The sequence below is a fragment of the Spea bombifrons genome, chromosome 7 (assembly GCF_027358695.1).
Source record: "Spea bombifrons isolate aSpeBom1 chromosome 7, aSpeBom1.2.pri, whole genome shotgun sequence".
In the NCBI taxonomy this organism is placed as follows: Eukaryota; Metazoa; Chordata; class Amphibia; order Anura; family Pelobatidae; genus Spea; species Spea bombifrons.
Window position 1 is genome coordinate 12249360 of NC_071093.1, and position 23297 is coordinate 12272656.

The following is a 23297-nucleotide window of genomic DNA, read 5'->3' on the forward strand; positions in this document are numbered from 1 at the left end:
TTTTTCAGACTCTCCCAGAGAGTTGTGCAAAAAAATTCAGACTTCCCCTCAGCCCGGAAATCAGTGATGTAACAGTCCCCACATGCGGCCTTCCAGCTCCGGGAGAGCCCGCCGACCGCTACATAACGGCACTATATACATATATATATACATACAAACATATATACATACATATATATATAAATATATATATATATATATACACACATAGTTTACACAGCGCGGTACATGAATAAATACCCGCGTCACAAAACGTGTCACATGCGCCGAGTTCTCTCATCATCGTAAGCTTCACTTCACTTTCTTTCCGTTCGTTACCCTTTTGAGGACAATCTGGACCTTAGAAATCCCACGTCAATCACATGTCAGTCACATGTCAATCAAATGTCTATCCCCATTTTTGATATGCAGGAGTCTGAGCACACATTAGTTTAACATTTAGGGCTGCAGAATACACGATGGGATCCTAGAAAAGAGGGATTTTGATGGAGGAAAGAGGGATTTTGATGGAGGAAAGAGGGACTTTGGGGGAGGAAAGAGGGGCAGCAGTATCCGGGTCCTGAGCGGGGCTGGACTGGTGCGGCTGACGTTGGGATATATGTGGCCCACGTCTTTGTAACTGTGTGCGCAGGACTCTCAGTTCCGCAGCAACGTATCACAGTACAGCTTATCGTCTGATTTTATGAGTTTTTGTATGGAAAATTATCATGTTTTTGTATTAATAAAACTAATTTAAATGCAGACTCGCAGGCCTCACATTATGTTTTTATGCTCAGGTAGCGTGCGGCCGCTGGCCGGGCACCCCGTAGTACCTGAGTATCAGGTGAGTGTGTGACGCTGTCGGCTGGTTCCTACCTGTGTGCCAGGTGGCCTGTCTGAACCCGGTTCTGAATATATAATGTCCTTCCTAAACAAGTCCAAAACTATGCATAGCACCCAATTCCATGACAGGCCTAGCTTTTCATTTCCTGAAGAGAATAATTATTAAAACAAGCCGCATGTTTAATTATCCAGAGAAAACCAAAAGCAATACGCATCACGATGATTTGCGTTAGAAGCCACGCTTGGCCCGTAAATTTGCCCTCGCTATATTTTCTACCTCATCAACATATCTCCTTGTGATAATCCTATTTTCATTCTTTTACTTTATATTTCTCTTCTGGTTTTGTTTTCTGTGAATAATTTGCTGCGAATAATCTCGCCCGATCTAAATTTTCTAAAGGGGGTTTATGTCTAGGTACAGACGAGAAGAACTGTTCTATTTAATTATTAAAATGCTACTCGCACCTTCCCTACAACAATAATGAAGACATGTGGCGTAGAGGTAAATAATAAAGTGAAAAGAAATCTCGCCTTAATATTTTATGATGTGTTTCAGTTACTTTTGAGGCTTCGTAGGGCAGATGCTCCTGGGTATGGACTAGCCCACTATGAAATTGGAGTTTGTTTGTACATTGCTGAAGAAGCAGTCCCAGAAAGACAATGATTTGCTTGTAATTTGGTGTCATTTTCTGCAGGCTACGTCAGCTGTAGTATGGTGCAATTACGTGTACGAGTGGTAAGCTTGGATCCCCATGCCCAGCCTTTCTGGACCTTCTGTGTCACAAGAGGTCCACCATGGTATTATGGGAATCTATACTTACATTGGCATATAGATTTGTCTTCTCAAATCATAGCAAGTGTGTACCAGCGGGAAGTAGAAGACACATCTGTGCCAAATACCCAAAGAAGTGCAAAGACCCCCTATTTTCTTGTGTTCATATATTTAGCATATGGGGTTCCTCACCATACCATTAATCAGGAACTGGTTAAGTGCATCCAGGGCCACAGTGTTTTAATGCAGGTGCACAATATCTATTTTTCCACAAATGATTTTTTTTTACTGTATCACATAGTTATAGCCCTGTTTGTTATCGTTAGTTTGTTATCGTGTATGACTTTAACTCATCTCACTGATTGTAAAAATGCAATGGAATCTGCTGATTATATAAATAAATGTAATGGAAATCTTAGATTTCAAATATATCTATAGAACTTCATCAATGAAAAATGACTCACCGGTACCAGGATACAATACATACTTTGGAGCATAATACCATTTAATATGTTGTAGGGAGCTCTGCACAGTGGAGATTATTCAGATGTTTTGTTGTATCATTTAATCTCACTTTTTTTTTCTTTGCACTACGAATGGCCAACACTGGTAAGTATCTCCTAATGAGACGGTGAGAGGAAATAAGCCATTTGGTTTCTATTCACATCTTCATTTAAATTAGTAGATTTAATAGTTTGTTGTAGACTCTTCCACATTTAACCCTATTATGATGATCTGAGACTCCAAATTGGTGCAATTCATATTATGTCATAAGTGAGATCTATACTTGACCCCACTGCAGGAGAGGTAAGTGGATACAGGCATTAGTGGGAGGAGGTGTGTATGTTTGTGAGCATGGATGTCTATGTAAAAGTGTATGTGAGCATGGATGTAAATGTGTTTGTGAGCATGAATGAGTAAATACACACAGACACACACACAGTATGGAAAATATGCCCGTGAACTAAACGGTAAATATGCATCTAAAAGATTTCCCTGATTTAATCTAAACGTTGTTGCTCGGCTTTTGTAATACAGAAATAAAGGAAGAAGCTGGGCCCAGACTCTGTTAAATATTCAATTATAAAAAATAATTTATCTGTGGGGTTGTGTAGGGAGTCCTAGAGCTTTACAGAGCTATAGGGAGCTGAATCCACCATAGCAGTCTTTAACTGGGCAACAATGGGTTAAAACAACAGCACATGCATATTATTTCTTTTGTTGAAGCCACGCCCACTTTAACTCATAAAGCTCAGTGTATCATAATAGGCTGGAGTTATATAAGCAAGTTTTCCATATAAGGCTTGTTAGAGCCACACCCACTTTACATCATAAAGCTTGGCCGTGTCATAATAGGCTGGAGCTGTAAAAGCAGGAGCCGGCAGTGTGTGAGCTCAGGGCAAAAATAATCTTGAGTTATTTAGCCAACCGACGACTCCAGTTAGGGTTTGGGGGATCCGTCCTTCTCGCTCTCGGGCAGCACAGCTCATTATCAGCTCTTGATGAATGTTTGTGAGGATCTGCGTTCCCTCTTCAATCCGGGGACATTTACTTTTTTGGTTAGCGGTTTTATTCTGTTCTTTAGTGTGAAACGTGCTGATCGCCTATTCAAGGGGTCAGGAAGGAATTTTTTACTTGGAACAGAGACAACAAGTTTTTTCGCCTTCCTCTGGATCACTAGTCTCTTTAGGACTGTTTGCCCTAAAGTTTTCTTTTTCCCTTCATTGTCAATATGCTGTCTTCTGTTAACTTAAATAAAACATTTTTTTTTTACAAAATGTAAACTCTTGTGCATTTTTATTTGAATCTGTTGTTAACACAATAAAAAATGAGTGTAAATGGAACACAGGTCTAGCCCTCTTATGATGTCATAGTACTTCAGCATCAAAAAAAGAGATTGTCCATATATTTTCACAGCTATGGGAAGGTAATACAAAAAAAGTGTGAAGAACCATTAAACTTGTTGGATTTAAACAGCTCAGAAGAAAGAAGAAAAACAAAAATGCCAAGGAAGCTGGATGCGGGGGTTAATGGGGAAGGTACTCCTGGCAGATACTGAACCAGCAAAGTGAGATAACTGCTGTGATGCAATCGGTACTCTCATCAACTGAAGGGGTAAAGTCAACCCAGCTAAAATCTGATAACTATCTATAGTATTTTGTGTAGATTATAAACTCGTTTGAGCAGGGCTCTCCTCACCTGCGGTTTCTTTAAGTCTCTTAAATTTGTTATGTTACATTCTCTTAAATTTGTTATGTTACATTCTACTTGTTATGTCCTGACTACCCATTGCACAGCACTACGGAATTTGAAGGCACTATATAAAACATTAAATAATAATAATCAAAAATGATGTTCATTTAATCCATTTAACCAAATGGCATTACATGTAAATTCTTAAATGTATTTAAATTACCCAAAACCAAGAAAAAGTGTTGTAGGCGGGGCCTAAGCCATCATCCAATGAGATCAAAGCTGACACCTTTTATCAATATCCTTAAACTAATGGCTGGGCTTGAACCAGGAATGCAACATAGTGTCCCAGGTAAATCGTATGTTTATTTCCAGTCATCCAAATGGACGATGTGGCCTAAAATAAAAGGTAGCATGTTCAGTAAAGCAAAAAAGGGATAACATACCCCCCACGTGTCCCAGTTTCAACAGGACAGTCCTGGTTTTCAAGCACTGTCCTCTTGTACAGTGTAGGACAAACGTCAGAACAAGAGATCATAATCTAACATTAGGGGGTCAGAGGCTGACGTAATGATATGAAGGTTTCATTTACTAAGAGGGTGATAGAGATGTGGAACAGCCTCCCTGCAGAAGTGGTAGATGTTAATACAGTAAATTAATCTCAACATGCATTGGATAGGCATGTGGCTCCTGAATCTATCATAGTATACTCTTCATTATTAATGTTCAACGTGTAACATCTGATTGCTGATTTCTTTTTATAAACGTCTGCATGCTGTTTTTGGAATTATTATTTTAAAAGTATTTCACACTCCACAGCATCCGAGCAACACGAAGATAACAGGAAACCAAACAGCAAACAAGGAAGTGGTTTTTACAAATTCTGTAAGTATCAAAATTAGAAAATCGCAGCTCGTAGGTCAATCCATTTAAAAAAAAACAAAAAAACACACATCTCGTAAATGACTACTGTTGATTGTATGTTGCCAACAATAATTAATCGGTATCATCTCCTGTTAATCTAGCTGGTATGTATTATATTATCATGTGGCCGTGGGATAAAGAAAAAACATTTTGCTCATTCAGCTTCTGATTGTAATTAATGTTGAGTACACACCATACACACATTAATACATCATGTATTGTTATATACACTCGCTTATGCTCTATACTCCAAAATCACCATCATCACCAGTTACCTCTGTATTAATCTTAAAAGCACTATGGTATCTATGGTCACAGTGATCATGTGTCACCCTCTCCTCATTGCATACCCCTAAGGCAGATACATTTTGGATAATGATGTAGTGGGGGAGGGTTTGAACTTATTACATCACTAACCAGAACCAAGTAAAAGGTCAAAAGCACATCTCCGGAACCCACAGCTACCTTAAAAATACTTATAGCCCAAATGCCTATAAAACTGATCCATCAAGCCATTATGTTTTGAGCCAGTAGAGGGAGCTCTAATACAGGACTTTTTTCATGGGTTGCTGCTGTTAGATGACCCGGCTCCTCCATATGAAGTTTCTTGTAGGAAGGAAGAGATCAGCTCTCCGGTGTCTCCATGTAGCACCCCATCTCCCTACTGAATGAAAGGAGAAAAAGCCAAGCCATAATAAAAGTAAATATTAACCCACAAGCGCATGAATTGTGCTTTGTGACTGCTTCCATGTTCAGGTCTATTACTTCTCATGTAGAATATAATTGATGTGAAGATAAATGGGAACAATCTACCTAAACATTTTTATCAAAAACATACAAAACAAAAAAAAATCCTACCTTGGAAATATCTGAATTTCTGGTCAATATATTTGACCCCGCATATTTGATAATTTGGGTCATTTCTCTTAAAATATACTTTTTTGTGTCAATTTGTAAAAGGCTTTTATGTGTGGTGGAATGCTTGTGTATGTAAGAAATGTAAAATAAAAGTGTTCAATTATTTGATATAGCAACATTACTTAGCATTTTCTTTTTAAGTAATACAGACCTTGAAAAATAAATAAATATATACCGTATATTTGATCTGATCTCAGTGACATAACAAAGAATGTCCCCCCCCTTCAAGCCCCCAAGCTCCTCCAGTACACACGCATTAACAAACTAACATACCTATACACACGGATACCAACACACAGTAACACACACATTCTAGCTCACACACACTTACACACTCACATACGTATGCACATTCACTAACATACTTACACATGCACTAACTCAAGCTAGGACTAAATAGTAAGTAGATGTGGCAACTCCAAAGAAGAAACAATATAATGGTATTATCAAATAAAGTTTAATACAATCCAAGCATACAATCATTGATCACATTAACCCCTTCGTACCCTAATGAACATATGTTTTGTACTTTTTCCTGTCCATTTGTTCATTAAACCATTTTTCCTTTTTTCATGTTTGTTGTAATTCATATTTTGTACAATATGCAATATTGATTCCATTAGGGTCTCAAAAACTACAGATTGTAAAAGCAAATTAAGCAAACAAATGAATAATCTTAACTTTTTGATAACAAAAAATTAAAATCTGGAATATTTTTAAACATGTATGTGGCATTATAGATGGATGGTTTCCTGGCTAAGAATAGTTATGAGCTGGATCTGATTACAACGTTGAGTATAGGTACAGGGGAGGGCTGACACCTTCTGGCCTAGGGGCCGGATAATGCCAAGTGGTCCCATTGGACCCTACAATATTCTTTTTGGAGCACACCCTTCATAAGTTATAACATAAAAAATTGGAGCAAATACACCATTAATGATCATTAAATGGCACAGTCTGGAATTATTCACATGTTCTATCCTTGTATACTTCAGCCCTCCATGTTAAGTAGATGGCCACCAAACACGGCAATTGTTCCAATGACGCAGACGGTCATGAAGACTGCAAGGAGGATGTGATCCAACACCATTGCCACAAACTTCCATTCTTCTGATGCCTACAAAATCAGACATAGGGAAAATTAGCCTAATGCACAAGGTTAACAGCCTGCAGATGAAAGAAAATTATGTGGCATCTGGTCTTTTATATTCAACAAAAACAAAAAAAGATACAAATCCAGTAAAAAAGAAATATTGTAGGAAGTCAGAGTGAAAGCACCACATATTACTTACATATTGGGGCATATAACACAAGGAATAAACTTCTTACAGAAACTTAAACTATTCATTCAAAGAATTCAAAAAAGTACTATACTACAAAAATCTATAATAGGTCATCAAGGCCATAAAGTTGGATCAAGTCTTCACAACTTAACTCTTATTATTCCACACCACACATGGTTCGATGCATAGAACAAATGAACAAATTATTAACTGTGCATTTTGGGAAAAAGATGTTCTAACCACAAGAAACTGGTAACAACTCTGCTTTGCCCCTTATAGTCCTTTCTCAAACCGCTATAATCAAAATTGTTTGAAAAGAAGTTGATGTTGCTTTGGACGTACCTTATTGGATTCTTGGTCTGACTTCATGGTCTCTGCAATGTACTTGACTCCTTCTATAGCACTCTTCACATCCGGGTTCTTTAATATCGGAGACTGATAAATCACTGCCGCTGGTCCAAGTTTTCCCGAAATTTCCGATATGTCAATATCCTCGGAAAAAAGATGCTTGCCAGCCTTTTCTTGTGAAGGACGTTTCATTGTAGAGAAGAACATGATATTTGGGATGGTTTCTATAAAAACCTAAGGCAACAGAGGATTAGCAGCTGTTATATTAGTAATGAATTGTTTTTATTGACTGTAGATAACAAAGAGAGAAAAAAATGTGGTTTTCTTAATACTGTTTTGCAATAAGTTGGTTTATAACTGGTGGATAAATAAGGAGAGGTAATTTTGTAATAAATCTGTGAATATTAATTGAATTTTCTAAGCATTATTATAAGCAGTGCATGCAATCTTATATTAAATACTTACATTTTGCATGCAATTAGAACTGAAAATATGATTTATGGTTAATTCTCAATAGGTATTGCACATTATATTTATTGCTTTATAATGAATTCATATTGGTTGGAAAAGACGTTAGTATTCGTAACTCACCTTCCTCACCCACTGGGGCATTGTGTGAGTACTTGGAGATCTATGATGAGTATTTATGACTATTACGGTGATGATGATCGAAGCAATGACAAACACCATAGTAAATAACATGTATTTGCCAATTAAAGGCACTGCGCTTGAGGTTGAAGGGATCAGCTCAACGATGACCAGAAGAAACACCGTCAGTGACAGCAATACAGAGATACTTAGTGTCATCTTCTCGCCTGTAAAAAGGAGAGGAAATTATTACAAGGTGAAATACACGTTTTCCTACATCACATCAAGTTATCCTACATGTTTGTGTGTGACGAAGCAGATCTAACATCTCCCATTATCCTGCAGGGTGTTACTTTTTTCAAACAATCTGCTGAGCCTGATGACATATTAGAAAGTTTTGGTTTAATTCTGAACCCAGTTTTCTGGAGCATCTGAAACATCGAGGCACTGTGCCGTGGCTTATCCTTCTACGAGAGAGAGAGAGTCTGAAATGGTGGCAGCCCTTGAACAGATTCACTAGCACATGGATGCCCTATTAGGAACAAAATCCCTCTGCCCCTCTTTCTGTTGTCCCTCTGTTCTCAGGGATCAGAATGTTTTGTGCAAGCAAAAAAAAAAAAATAACAAAAAAATGATGTGTGATTTTGTCTTGGATTGTAGGGGAGAACACCAGTAGTACTCTTATAAGACAACCCCCTCCAAACATGGGATCTTAATGAAAGAAGAAAAGAAAAGGCCTGATTATAAGATGACCCTATTGAAAAAAATCAAAAACATTTGTAACTCAATTCTATGACACGGTCGTTGTCTCAGATGATTTTTTAAAAAATAATCCTTTTCTTGTAATCGAGCAAATACGCTATTTCTGGAAAGGTTTTGGGCATTCATTGGTACTAAGAATGACATCTCTAATGCTGAATTTGGTTATAACAGATACATTTAGATTATTATGTGGAATAGAACCTTAAATGTACAGCTCCAGAATTAGAAAATGTACCATAATGTCCCGGGTATAATACATTATATTATATGGAGGCTTAATTTAGAACACGATGCATTCAGAATCATGGTAGTTTGTACTTGTGTATAATGCACACCATCTAAGTGCTCCAAATCAGGAGATATTTTACAGCATTTTGTTATATTTACCTGAATCCGTTGGCAGATAAAACACTAATCCAGTAAGGAAAGAAAAAAGAACACAGGGAATGATAACGTTGACAATGAAATAAAGAGGCAGGCGCTGCAGCACAAAGTGGTAGGTGATGTCCAGGTATGGCTTATCGGGGCAGCAGGTGTAATAAACCCAATGCTTCCAGCATCGATAATCCTTCATTGCCCATTCCCCGCTCTCCATGAAGTTGCTCAAGTCTGGACGGTCACTTTCCTAAAAAAGTAGTTTAATAATATTCATATATTCATTTCATCCTTCTTATCTCTGAAATATGTTTTTAATGAATTGTAATGGTAATCATAATTGTTTTTTAATGAATTCAATGACGTTTATATGATAAATGTGGGGATTATGAATAATTGGCATACCCTTGTGTGTACCCCCTCTCATGGATACTGCTCACTGGGTTGGGGAGAAGGGAGGTCTTGCCCACCCCTTTGGTTAATAGACGTTCCAGGAGATGGTCATTTTTAAATGTATTTTACTTTTTTATTGAACATGGTGGGCATTTGTGAGCTGGAGTCAAGGTATGTGAGCTGGAACAAATATTCAAATCGCTTATAAGGTTATAGCAGTTGTGTGCGTATGTGCTTTGTTGTGTTATTTCTTTAACCTGACTGACAACACAACGTTGTGAGTCCAAATGGTAGCCCTATATTTTGTCTGTTATAAAAAAAGATCAGATGTCTCATAATATTCTACTAGTTGGTAAATTAACTCCAATTTTGAGATATTAATATGACAATTAAACAACATACATGTAATTAACCTGTCCCGTGATCATATTATTTTGTAAGAAGTTGCCTGAAAATGTGAATTAAATGTGGAATGGCGGGTATGAGCATGAAATGGAAAGGGAGAAAATAGGAAAATCGGTTAGTGGGCTATGAAGTGGTGTTTTTTTTTTATTTGGAAATAAGGTTATATCCGAGGCACTGTACCTGACAAATGTTTGCAAATTGCTTACCGGATTTATAACTACTAAAGTGCCATCATAGGTCCAGGTGCCAAGTTTCATGCTGCAGTTCTGCTGGTCGAATGGGAAATAGGTGACTATAATCTCACAGTAGCTTTTGAAAATCGCTGGAGGGGTCCATACAATTTTTCCTGTGTAATCCAGAAGAATCTTAGTCTCCTTTGTAATGGCAAATTCCCCATTTCCACTATAATGAAAGAATAAAAATGCTACAAACATAGAAATAAAATAACATTACGCAATAACATTTCAACCCAAGCCCCGGGTTTGCTCTGTTCCCAGCACCACATTCTTTTTGTCTACAATGACATACCCCAACTCAACAATGAAAGTATTTATATACTAACACAAGTACTATGCAGTTTTAACCTCTTAAGCGCCCCAACGCACCCCATCAGGTTCTCAGTACCTCCTCATGTCAGGGCAAGTTCTTGGTCTTTCTGACCTGCACCAGACCATGGCGTCATAGTATTACAGTTATAACAACAGAAAACTAGTTTAGCTTCCAGAATTGGTAGATAAATCTCCACATTTTTTCCCCAAATTCTGATGTTCAGTGATCAGTAGACTTTCAGCACTTCTATACTGTTTTAAGAACCTGAGGTCAAGGACACAGACTTTGATATATTTTTAGGAATGCATCATTATGATTCAGGCATACCAAGTTGTTTCTTTCCTTAGTGGATACATCTAGTAGTTACTAGTTAACTTCTTAGTGGGGATGGAAAGTTGGTCATGGTGGACTTCCATAACTCTCACTCAATACATACAGGAATATGTCTGATGTTATGAAATCACTCACAAAAGAGCATTTTGAAATTGCTCTTTGCAACTTTTGATGATTTCAAGTTTACTCTTTTTTAATAGTGTTTTGAAATTGCTTTCACGTATTAATAATTACACACTTGAAAAAAACAAAAGAAAATCCTTACTTGTTGTAAAGAACGAAATCTGGTTGCCAAATATACCCAGATGGAACACGGATTTTTTCTACCCCTCCATAATCTGCTGGGTTCCATTTCAGGTTAACATCCACCCATTGCTACAGGGTAAAATAATAGCAAATTAGCCATGAAAGAACTTGATGTTTCATTCTACGTGTTATTAGCATGCTTAGTGTCCATAGGTGATTAGATTAAGGGGCTGAGATATTCCTCTAATTAGCATAACACATTCTGGAGCAAATCTTCTGTTTCTATATTAGTCCAATAAACGGTATCTTTTTTGGCTGAAGGCTCCATCTTCTTTTTACTTTACTGAGAAGGTAGATAAGTGGAACAGCCCTCAATGGCTTAGGCAGACCAAGGATCAATTAAAGTTGAAGTTTTTAGATCAGGACAAATGGGCAGACTACCTGGAAAAATGTTTCTTATCTGCTAATATTTTCTATGTTTCTATTTTCTCTTGGTCCAGTATGACCATATCCCTTTTCCTTCATGCCAGCTAACCGGTCCCATGACAGGAATTTGATTTATTTTCGCTACGACTGTGCATGGTCTGATTTGATGACTTTGCTTCTGAATAGATTTTGTTCTGTTGAATGACAGGGGACCTTGCGAAATTCTAACAGTGCCAGTGATGTATTTAATTTTGGTGCTGACCCGAGGTAGCACCCTAAGCCACTGCCTCCAAAGACACCATCCTAGCTGATGAATGCCAGGATATGACCTCATATTTCAGTGCTCCTTGTCTCAAAGGTGCGTAGCATGCTTATGGATGCTCTGCCCTGCTTAGCGCATAGAGTAATTGTGCGGGTTGTAACCAGCCCCTTGTGCAGTGGTACGCCAAGGAATCAGATCTACCAAGGAGGCAATCTGCCCAACGGTCTTGTGACAGAGGGACTGACGCCCCCTGGACCTGTACCTTAGGCATAGATCTAGTTGGCTTAGAATGAATTGTTTTGAGTAAAATGTACAATATACCAAAGAAAAGAAACACATACCTGTTTCAGCCGGACATTGGTTGACACAATCTGATTTACTTCATCCTTAAAACAGCCATCAAAACAAAGTTAGTATTATATGATGCACAGCACCAACGCAAAACTATTAAAATCGAGCACTACATGATATTTTATTGCTCGTACCACATTAATCAGTTGTATCAGCTGAAGTCCAACCGTTACCACGACTTTATCACTAAATGTCTCAACTGGACGAACAACTTTGTTGTAATTTCTGAAGAGGTCTGCAATGAGCCGCGTTTCATCTTCGGAAGCGAGGACGGTTCCGGCTGCGGAGAGGGAGAGGTAATATCACAAAGTAACTTATGGTTCGGTTTATCTACTGTTTGGCAGTAAGCGTATAGAACTAACGATACAATGAAGTAGCGACAAGCATGAAATGAAAACACGAATTCACAGAAATACATTTTTAACCCCTTAAGTACAATGGGCGGTCCCTAAATCCATTGAAAACAATGCATTTTAAGCCCATACATGTAAGGCTTTGTCATTAAGGGGTTAATATTTCAAAATCCATGTTTCCAATATTTTTACTCTCCTTCATTAAATTAAAAGTGATATATGCGCAGCCAATTTTTGACATGTACACTGCCTACAAACCCACTTAAAATAATTGTGTTTTTCCTCATGTGTAACCATTGTGAATTAGCTTGTGTCGGGTGAGAACGATGTAGTACACATTGCGATACAATACACTGTTCACTTCTTCAGAGCGCCAAGACTCAAAGTGCATACATAACAAAGTCCATTCGAGGTTCTCTAAACACACTCTCTCGCTATACTGTAGCTGTCAATCAAACATCAATTTCTTCCTTTTAAGGCATAGAAATAACATTTTCAAGTACAGGAGTTGGTTAGATTAGATGGGAATCCGACTGTTAAGACAAAAATCTGGAAAGCATTGCTTTTTGGGTATAACATAAATATGGGTTATCTTTAAATTAATAAAATGTTTTATATAGACTATTTTTATATAAACATTACCAACTTACACCAGGTTCTGTAAAATGCAATTTTATTCCACGCAAAATTGCTTACAGTAATGACAGGAGATAATGTAATTATGGCTAATCAGGATCATATGTGATATTTTAATATTTTTTTTAACCCTTTGGATACTAGGTGCTCATGCAAAATGATTTTATTTTATATAATTATAAACACAATTGACATACATATATGCTATACATTTAACTAGTTGTCTAATTTGCATTGTAAAGACACTGAAAGAAAGTATGGTAGGTACATTTGGAAGAATTACAAAGTCGCTAGTGATAATTGTAAAGGACAACTATAGAAGAATAAGGTCAATTATTACCTGATATTAAGAGGAGAATAAGATGTTTAATCGTAAAATCCATTTCCTTTCGCCCCTCTCAGTTCTCTTCTTCTTTAGTTTCTTGTTTGGAATGATGACATTTCAGGCTGTTGAAGATCTTGCGGTTGAAGACTTTGCAGCTTCCGATTCCCCTTGGTGGAATGAAACTAGTGGGCTATTATTGTCCTCCACCTGTTCTGTATGACAGCTGAGGTTCTATGAGCTATGGCTAGAAATGTGACTGGGATTTGTGGGATAGCTTTCACATCTGAGTTTGTAAAGTTTTAGCCAGTCTCAAACTAATAGTTTTAGTCATTGAAAGACATTGATGCCTCAAAATGTCTACTTGCCTGTGTTCAGGGCTGAGCAGCCACTTTATCATATGCACATAACTCGGAACTTCCCAGGTCATGCCACCTGGAGCGCTCCCTCTTTTGACGGAGTGGCTAAACGAGGGGGCAGAGCTAACTGCACACATGGACAGGTTTAGTCATGAGAGAGCAGGGCCAGATGCCAATAGATAGCATAGAATTTTATGGGAGCGTGAGGGGAATTGGATGGGAAGTGGACATGGCTAAATGCAGCTTTCGCTCCCCAAAGAGCAGAATGACCCGGAGAGGGAGTGATGTATGCCGGCCTAGGCCAACTAGACCTAGGCCTAAGGCGGCAGGTCCAGGGGGTGCCACACAACAGGCCAGTTACAAGGGAGATCAGCGATCTACTGAACTGGCCTATTTACGCTGTGGGCGCTGCGCTGGCTCCATAGACTTCATTAAAAGGCCATGTGCACCTTCAACATACAGCGTGCCAGCATATGCACCATATCCTAGCGCTCTGTTTCTTTATTGTACCAAAGAAGCCAGCCATGGAGCTGGAGGGTACCGGGGCACTTCCACAGGCTCGACCTAGAGAGACCCCAACAGTAAGTCCAGGTATGCTGGTCTAAATAAAATCAATATACTGCTCTTGCACAGTTCGAGACAATTTATAAATGAATATAAAAATGAATGATCTAAAATACCAGATCACTTAATCAACAGAGAATTTTTGCATTCTTGGCATCCCGGTGACGTTGTGCAGGACATAAATCCTATGATTTTAAAAACATTGTTTAGGGCCAAGGTTACAAACTGTAGGTGATGAAATATAACATTATATCCCTGAGCTCATTATAAATATTAACCAATTAAGGACCAGGGCTATTTTACACTAGAGGACCAGAGCAATTTTTGTGTTATTTTTTGTGTTATCACCAGGTCAGAATCGCAGTGAGAAGGAGAGAGGCATAGAACGGAGCCAAAGGCAGCGCTTAACAGGCATTGGATATGTCACCTGACTATATCCGTGGATGTAATTGGCTGCATGGAAGTGCATGGGATCTGCTGTAGATCATGGAGTAGTCAGCAACAGCGGTACCCCATAACTGGAGCAAGGTGGGAGTGTTAATAACCAGTGACTTACCAGGTACATGATTGGTCCTGTAGGGATATCTTTTCAGTACGTACCTGGTACTTCATTGGACTCGAAGGGTAACATTGGGGAAATGAGACATGGGGGGATTTGTTGCAGCAGAGGCCAGTTTCTCAACTTTTTGTCCGACTAAACCACCGGGGAGAGTCTCTTTAATCTGCCATCCCAGGCATGTAATGGGTAAGTAGGAGAGCAATCAAGTGGTAGTAGGATCCTAAAAAATTTCAAGGAAGGTATCATCCTAATGCCAGTACTGGGTTTATCTTGTTTTTCTCTTGTTTATCTCTACAAAAAGTTTATTAAGATTTTATTCCCATTTTTTTTATTTATTCAAATTTTAAACACTAAATCGATTTATTTTACCCTTTTGTATAAATGATGTCCTGCTTCTTTAAAATCACAACAGCCTATTCTTGAGAATGGTTGTGAGAGGATCCAAACATCAAACCTTAAAAAAGTAGATTTTACCTACACAAACTATTTGCCTAGAAAAATAATTGATCAGGGGCTTCATAGAAGGCTGTAGCCCATTCTCACCTACCAATGTATAGCTTTGCCCTGTTCGTTTAATAACTATGTCTCTATAACTGTCCTTATGTCATTTATTACATCAGCAACAAAGGACGTCTTCTTGGGATTCTAAAGGAAACTGACCAAGCAAGACACTTCTTTGCTTAACTTCTAGGGACGATATATTCTATTAGTACGTGAATAAAGAATACACCATTGAAAACATTCTTTTTTTATTAAAAGTTACAACTAGAACATGTATTATAAACTGTACACCAAACAGTGAAAATCATAATCAGCATAGATTGAAGTAGATGCCCATCCATCATGCGTGAGAGTCTTTACATGATACGAGTCTCTGCCACCACGCTATTCTAGGTTTTGACATTCTCAGCATTTTCTTATTGAAACAGTCTCCAGTCATTGATTTGACTCATTTTTCCCCATCCACACACTTTTTTTTCAATTTAGATCAGATGGTATTGATTATTGGGGCTGATGTAGAAGCCTAATCGTTGTTTTCATGTAAAAACAATGCTTCTCAGAGAAAAGAGACGTTGCGCTTTAGCCTTGCATGTGTAACTCAATGAGTCGGCCAGCAAACACAGCCACCGTTCCAATTATACAGACGAGCATGAAGACGGCGAGGAGAATGTGGTCTAACACCATTGCTGCAAACTTCCATTCTTCAGCACCCTGTAGAACAATCAAACATAAGATACAATGTGAAATCTGGTATATTTTAACATCAGAACTTGGAAAAATATCTTGTAGGTCGTTGTTGCCGCTGTCTTTCTGTTTAACTAAACACGTCACAGCCATAAATACACAACTTATTTTTGGTTCAATCCAGTTTCTGTTTTATGAAAGTTTCCTTCCAGGATTCAGACCAGTCATAACAAACTGGATGAAGATCATTAACTTAATACATTTATACCTTGAATGATTCTAAAACATCTTAAGCTGTACATGTTTTGCGTCAGGTTTAAGTAAGCTGCCCTTTAAACATGGGATAGGCGTTAAATTATCCCAAATGTTAAATGAGACAAAGGACGGAATAAGGTCTGAGTCTTGACATAAGGAACAATGGGCAGACTAGCTGGTCATCATCATCAATATCATCAATTACCTGTATTAATACTAATTCTATAAACAGAATACATTAAACGGCTACGAGACTCTACTTTCAGAAAAACCAAAAAAAATATTTTGTATACAGGATAGGGAGTTCCAGAATTTACTATTCTAACTAGCTAATGGACATTTTTCATTAATGTTGTACCTTATTTGATTCCTGGTCTGAATTCATAGTCTCCGCAATATATTTGACTCCATCTATTGCACTCTTCACATCTGGGCTCTTTAATATTGGAGACTGATAAGTCACTGCCGCCGGCCCTAGCTTTCCGGAAATATCAGATATATCAATATCTTCTCTGAAAATCTTCTTGCCTTGTTTTTGTTGCGAAGGACGTTTCATTGTAGAGAAGAACATCATATTTGGGATGGTGTCTATGAAAACCTAAACAAAAAGTGATTCAGATTTAAAATGATATATATGTCTGCCTATAAAGTTTTGAGATAAACAAAGACGATTCAAACATTTCCAAAAAACCTCATGTACATAATACTGCACTATCCAGAGGAGTGCCACAAAGTTACAGTTCTGATTATTGGAAATATTATTGGAAATGTTTGCCTTGAAAAGGCAAGTCTTATGTTACAGAAAATATTTGTGACCCTTGCTTGGTATACATTGTCTATTTCCTAACCTGACCACATAGGATTGGTCGGAAGAGGGTGAGCGTTATCCTCATGTTGACTTGGCAAGTCCTTCAACCACTACCGTGTACCATAAACTTAAAAGAATCTATTCGGCATTTACATAAGAACTTAATATCAATGACTAAACGATCGTTTACACAGCCAGAGACATGAGACATGAGACTTTTCAAGCATCTCCTTGTTGAAACTTACTTTTCTCACCCACTGAGGCATGATATGAGTGCTTGGAGAGCGATGATGAGTATTGATAACAATTACTGTAATCACAATTGATGCAATAACAAACATCATGGTAAATAACATGTATTTTCCAATTAAAGGAACAGCACTTGAGGTTGAAGGGATCAGCTCAACGATGACCAGAAGAAACACAGTCAGTGACAGCAATACAGAAACACTCAGAGTCATTTTCTCTCCTACAAATTAGAAGAAACAAAATAGGGGATAATAAAAAGAAATGCAAGATCGGGGAGTTAAATGAATCTCTGTGTATATTATAGGCTAAGGATGTTGCGCACATTCAACGTTGGGTGGTAGAGTTGCAAACAGATAATTATGCCAGTGTTAACTACAATGTCAAGTATGATCAGCTACAACTAACCACACTTACACACACAAATATATTTCATACCTGAATCTGTGGGCAGATAAAACACTAATCCAGTTAGAAACGAGAAGAGAAGACAGGGAATGATAACGTTAACTATGAAGTAAAGTGGAAGACGTTGCATGAGGAAGTGGTAGGTGATGTCCAGGTACGGTTTGGTTGGACAGCAGTCATAATAAACCCAATGCTTCCAGCACCGATAGTCCTTCATTAACCATTCCCCACTCTCCATAAAGCTGTTCAGGTCCGGACGGTCACTTTCCTGTGAAGAAAAGAAAGAGTTATTTAGTTGTAGTGAGGCCCGGACTGGCCATCTGGCAAATGCCCAGTAGGTCACTGCCCAACGGTGCCCCATATTCCAGTGGCAGATTGGGTGCAGCAGCACATGGCTAGGTAAGCGCTGGTAATGCCTGGTGACATGCTACATGAGCATAAAAATTGATCGTGCAGCCAACATATCAATCCATATCCTTATTAATAGGAAGGAGTCCGAATTTTTTAGAGGGAACACACCAGACTGATATATCCAGGGACAGTGTTTCAATGTAAGAGTATTGGTGTCTTCTAGTGGGCTCTGTGTCCAATCTCTGTGGGATTTGGACATCATTAACATCACATAAGATTTGTCAAGAAACACAGAAATTATTATTAATTATTGTGGATCTCTATAATGCAGTATAAGCAAACCCGTAATGTTTCTTAACGCCGAGGACCTGGAGTCCACATATATTTTTCTAATTCTGCACCACTGCCATATAGTACTTAAATCCATTCTTACTGGGTTTATAACTACTAAAGTGCCATCATAGCTCCAGGTGCCAAGTTTCATGCTGCAGTTCTGTTGATCGAACGGGAAATGGGTGACTATCATTTCACAGTAGCTTTTGAAAATGGCGGGAGGGGTCCATACAATTTTTCCTGTGTAATCCAAGAGGGCCTTTGTTTCTGGAGCGATCGCAAAATCACCATCCCCACTATAATAAAACAAAAGCGAGGTTACAGAAAGGTAATGTTCAGAAAGACTTCAGTAAGGAAATGGGGCAAAGCTTCTCAGAACAACTGGAGCTCTTTAGATGGATATTCATACATGGATCCTCAAAAACAGGGATGGGTTCAGCTCACAAATTTCCCACCGCAACCCGAACATTATCTATTGAGTTAAGACATTTATTTTTTCCTCTGCATAAATTAAAAAGGTGCGGGCAATATGATTTCCCTCACTAATAAAATGAATACATCGTACTTGTTGTAAAGAACTATATCTGGGCGCCAAATATCGCTAGAAGGTATACGAATCTTCTTTATTCCTCCATAATCTTCTGGGTCCCATTTTAAATTAACATCCACCCATTGCTAGAAAAATAATATAAAATTAATGAAAAAACAAGAAAGATGTAAAAATATAAACAATATCAGATAAAACTTTTTTTTAAAGCTAGACATATGCTAGATAGTTATGCATATAAAAAAATGTATCAGAAACCCTTGAAATGTTCAATGGCTTCCATTAATTAGAGAAACAAGTAAAAAAAAATATAATGTAATATAAGGTATATAATACCCATCTTTTTAACAAATTTATGGGAATACACATTAGTTACAGAATAACTTTCCTGAAGGTTTCCCGGCTTAAGGCTGGTCAGTGATGGTTACATTTGTTATAATACCTGCTATGGGCATCAAATAATATGTTGACAATATTTGATTAAACTATTGTTTTATCAGAAGTTGGTTTAATACTCCAGAGCCACAAACCTGTTTCAGACGAACATTTGTGGTCATGATTTGCCTCACTTCATCCTAAAAGTATAATAAATACAAGTTAGTGCCATATAGTGTATGATACATGTAAGATGATGAGTTGGCCTTTATGGATCATACCACATTAATGAGCTGGATAAGCTGGAGTCCAACAGTCACCACCACTGGTTCTTTAAACTTCTGGACCGGACGAACCACTTTGTTGTACTTTTTGAATAAGTCTTTGATCAACTTGGATTCATCTTCAGAAGGCAAAACCATACCAGCTAGAAATAAAACCCAGAGGCAAAAATAGGAATGAGTACGTTTTAGTGTGTATGGGTAAGTGTGTGTGAATGTGTTATAGTGGCTGTATGTGTGTACGTGTGTGTGCTAAGTGCTAGTGTGTATGTTTGTTACTGTGGTTAAACAAGGGGCCTCAGCTGTAGGCCAGAAGGTGCTAGGCTTCCCCTGGAGGCATAAAAGGAAGATTATCTCCAGGGCCACATTCCCCAAACAGAAGGATATACACTCGAGAAAGCGCCACATTCATACTTTGAAATGCTTAGGGTTAGAGCCTCATTCTTAGGGTTTTATTATCAGTCTCAGGGTCTCGGGGGAAATTAGGAAATTTCCAGGGTCACCAAGTGTTTTAATGAAACATGGTCATCCCCACTGATAATTTCCTCATTAGAATACCAACCGATGTGTTATAATAAAAAATATCGCTACCTCCTGGCAGGTAATGGTTAGTGATGGCTGTAATTAGAACCATTTAGCCAATGTGATATTATATGTAAGGATTAATATTTGAAGAGTCTCAGGGTCATCTCACTTAGTAAGTTTTGACTTTTTTAGATAAATATTGGCTGTATAACTGTAGTTCAGCCCTCTATTCCTCGTATTCTGTCCACTTTGCCCATACTTCTTCCAGGACATGCGCAACATTTAAAATGTATGTTTTTTGAGGGGTGGAGAGGCACTCATAGTTGTTAATCACATTTTTGGCTTCCTGGGGTGTTAACCCTCATCTAATACTCTACAGACACCACTAGGTTACCTTAAATAATTTCACTACATGTTATGATTATTGTTATTAGCTTTTATTTATTATGTGCCAACAAATTACATTCCTATCTATCTTTTATTTATTTTGCTCTTTACAGTTTACAGTATAATAAAAGAAATCATACAATAAGTGCACTCATATAATAAACACAACCTATATCAGACCTATATCAAAGGTGATATAGGTGTGTGAATACATTACAAAAGGAGCTGGCTGTTCCAATGAGCTTACAGTCTAAGAAGTAGTAGGGCATTTCACTAGGACCTGATAAATGAAAGCTCTAGAACCTTTTCTCAGCGCTGCCTTGCAAAGTTGAGGGGCCTGGTGGCAACTACAGTTTGTGTGACCCCTTTTGTTGGAAAGGACAAGCAAGGCTCCTGCTCTCCCCCATGCTTGTGGTCTCTGTATTGCTGAGACTGAATAGGCTCGTCCTGGCTTCCCTACAGAGCCTGATACAATGTCATGCTGGTGTTGAGAGGGTATAAGGTAACAACAAAAAAGGTGTAAAAGAAAAAAATGGTTCATATAAATATGTTAAATGGGATGATATAAAAGCAACTTCAAAATTCAAGGTTCATGATGAATATCCTTATTTTTTGCAGTTGCAGAGTTGTTTGTGTCATATATAGATAACCACAATTGAATTATTAATTATTATGGAAGTCATAGTTCCTGTAGCTGTTGTATCAGACAAGCTTCCAGTCTATGCCCTATAAATATATATACTAAATGATTTCCCATGAAGTTATGTGCACTTTCGCTGAAGCTTTACCAACAGGATGTATCAGCTTCTCTAATTTCAAATGCCTTCCTTATGACAGCACTTGTACTGATCCTCGGGGTAATTAATAGGGGTCAGCGTGACACTTGGTTCTAACCAGTGAAATGTGCCTGTAAACAATAACCGTATATACAGGTAATGCTGCAAGCCGGGGCGGGAAGGGTGTTACATACATTCAATGCAGAATTAAATGATCTGTTTGGGGTGTCAAACATTACATCACAGTTTATTTATAAAGCATCAGAATATCCGCAGCACTAATACTATGGGGAGAGTAAAAATTAAGATCAAACAGGAATATTGATAATATACAAAATTGACAATCACATAAACACATGTTAAGACAGACTGGTGCAGACTGAAAAGGGGACCTTCTTAAGATCTTATAATCTGTTGGGACAGATACTGATAAAAAAACCTGATTGTGAACAAAGCAGGATGACGCAAGGATTTAGCTAACTTTTATCCATGTTCATGGGGGTGTCCTTAGAAAAGTGATCCTGCGCTAACCCTGCTCAATAGAGAATTAACCTCAATGTCTGCAAGAAATAAGCAGATATGGGAAAGGCTGAACTTGATGGACACATGTCTTTTTTCAGCCTATCTAACTATGTAAAGAAACGTGAATAAACCTCAAATCACGTGCTGTGTAATACAGTGAAAAGTAAATACAAATAATACTTCCCAGAATGGACCGCAGCAACCCAAAAACAAACACTCTTCCTCAGGGTGTAGAAATTCAGACAAACCAAAAAATTATGGGGCGCAGATACATTAAAGATATTATTAAATTCAACTTAGATGGGTCCGAATCATCTATTTCACTTGTGAGTGCAACACTTTATCCACACATTAATTGGTTTTACATTCTACACTATATTGGTTTTGTTTTTTCCCTTATATATATCTGCACCCCATAATTTTTTGGTTTATCTAACTATGTAACCCAGTGGTGGCATGCCTTTAGTTGTATGACCTACAATATAATTTTAGAAAAGAAAGAAATTTATTTGCTTTTCCTATATAAATAGCTCTTTAAAGTACCATATATACACAAAATATTCAGATTTGGACCAAATGTTTCTCAAGCGTAGCTTTGGACAACAGCTAAAATTATTCACTAAACGTATGTCACCTGCCAACGTCAATCAAACATTTCACCCTCATCAAGAAATATAGAGTACATTCCATACACAACAAACAAGCTAAAATTAAGCTACAACATTCTTTTTTGTGTCTGGGAACAGCATTCTATCCATTCTCAATTACAGTACTAAAAATGCACTAAAAATGTACTTTAATGTGATTTGACTCTTGGGGATATTTAATGGTAATTTGGTATTTTAATCTAACAGCATAGTACTATATAATATTATTCCATGTATGTACCACCTATTTTCTGCATTACATATAATATATTTTAATAATAATAATAATAATAATATTAATATATTAATTTCTAGAATAAAAATGCATAAACTACTGTGAAACAAATTGAAAATATGAACACCATTACATTTATTGCAGATATTGACTTTATTGTCAGAATAATTTTGTTATTTTTGAGGAATTTCAAATAAGGTCCAACTATAACTTGTTAGTGATTTTGTTTGATAATGTTTTTAAAAGTACAATAAGATCAATAGTTTTTAATTAAATAAAAATTAATCATCTTGATGATAATGCTTAGAGGTTTAATATATAGATATTAAGCAATAAAATATATGAACCTACCTGAAATTAAGAGGAAAATGAGGCGCAGGATAGTAAAATCCATTTTCTTGTGGCTCTCTCAGCTCTCTCCCTGTTTGGCTTTCCTTTTTGGAATGATGACATTGCATACAGATGAAGATCCCTCTGCAGTCTCCGATTCCACTCGTAGGAATGATGTTAGCGGCTATTGTTACTGTCCACCTGTTCACTATGACAGCTGAGCTTTTGCCAAATGACAGAGAATTCTTATAGATTTTTTTTTTAGATTATTTTGTTTACCTCTGACACTTTCTCAAATACCTTTTTTTACACATATTCTACCAACTACTATGCCCCTATTTAC

At 37.5% G+C, this 23297-nt stretch overlaps 2 protein-coding genes across 2 annotated transcripts; both read right to left on the reverse strand.

Annotated features, from left to right (window-relative positions):
- Nucleotides 1-6064: 6064 nt before the first annotated feature.
- Nucleotides 6065-13609, reverse strand: LOC128502039 (acetylcholine receptor subunit alpha-1-B). Its single transcript, XM_053471735.1, has 9 exons — nucleotides 13280-13609; nucleotides 12085-12230; nucleotides 11941-11985; nucleotides 10931-11040; nucleotides 9990-10185; nucleotides 8998-9235; nucleotides 7852-8075; nucleotides 7255-7494; nucleotides 6065-6746 (listed from the first exon to the last, which is right to left on the reverse strand). Exons 1-9 carry the CDS (start codon nucleotides 13320-13322, stop codon nucleotides 6621-6623), a joined length of 1368 nt encoding a protein of 455 aa, XP_053327710.1. The 5' UTR covers nucleotides 13323-13609; the 3' UTR covers nucleotides 6065-6620.
- Nucleotides 13610-15475: 1866 nt separating this feature from the next.
- On the reverse strand, nucleotides 15476-23163 carry LOC128501400 (acetylcholine receptor subunit alpha-1-A). Its single transcript, XM_053470850.1, has 9 exons — nucleotides 22976-23163; nucleotides 19533-19678; nucleotides 19407-19451; nucleotides 18895-19004; nucleotides 18430-18625; nucleotides 17676-17913; nucleotides 17237-17460; nucleotides 16542-16781; nucleotides 15476-15955 (listed from the first exon to the last, which is right to left on the reverse strand). Exons 1-9 carry the CDS (start codon nucleotides 23016-23018, stop codon nucleotides 15824-15826), a joined length of 1374 nt encoding a protein of 457 aa, XP_053326825.1. The 5' UTR covers nucleotides 23019-23163; the 3' UTR covers nucleotides 15476-15823.
- Nucleotides 23164-23297: the final 134 nt, after the last annotated feature.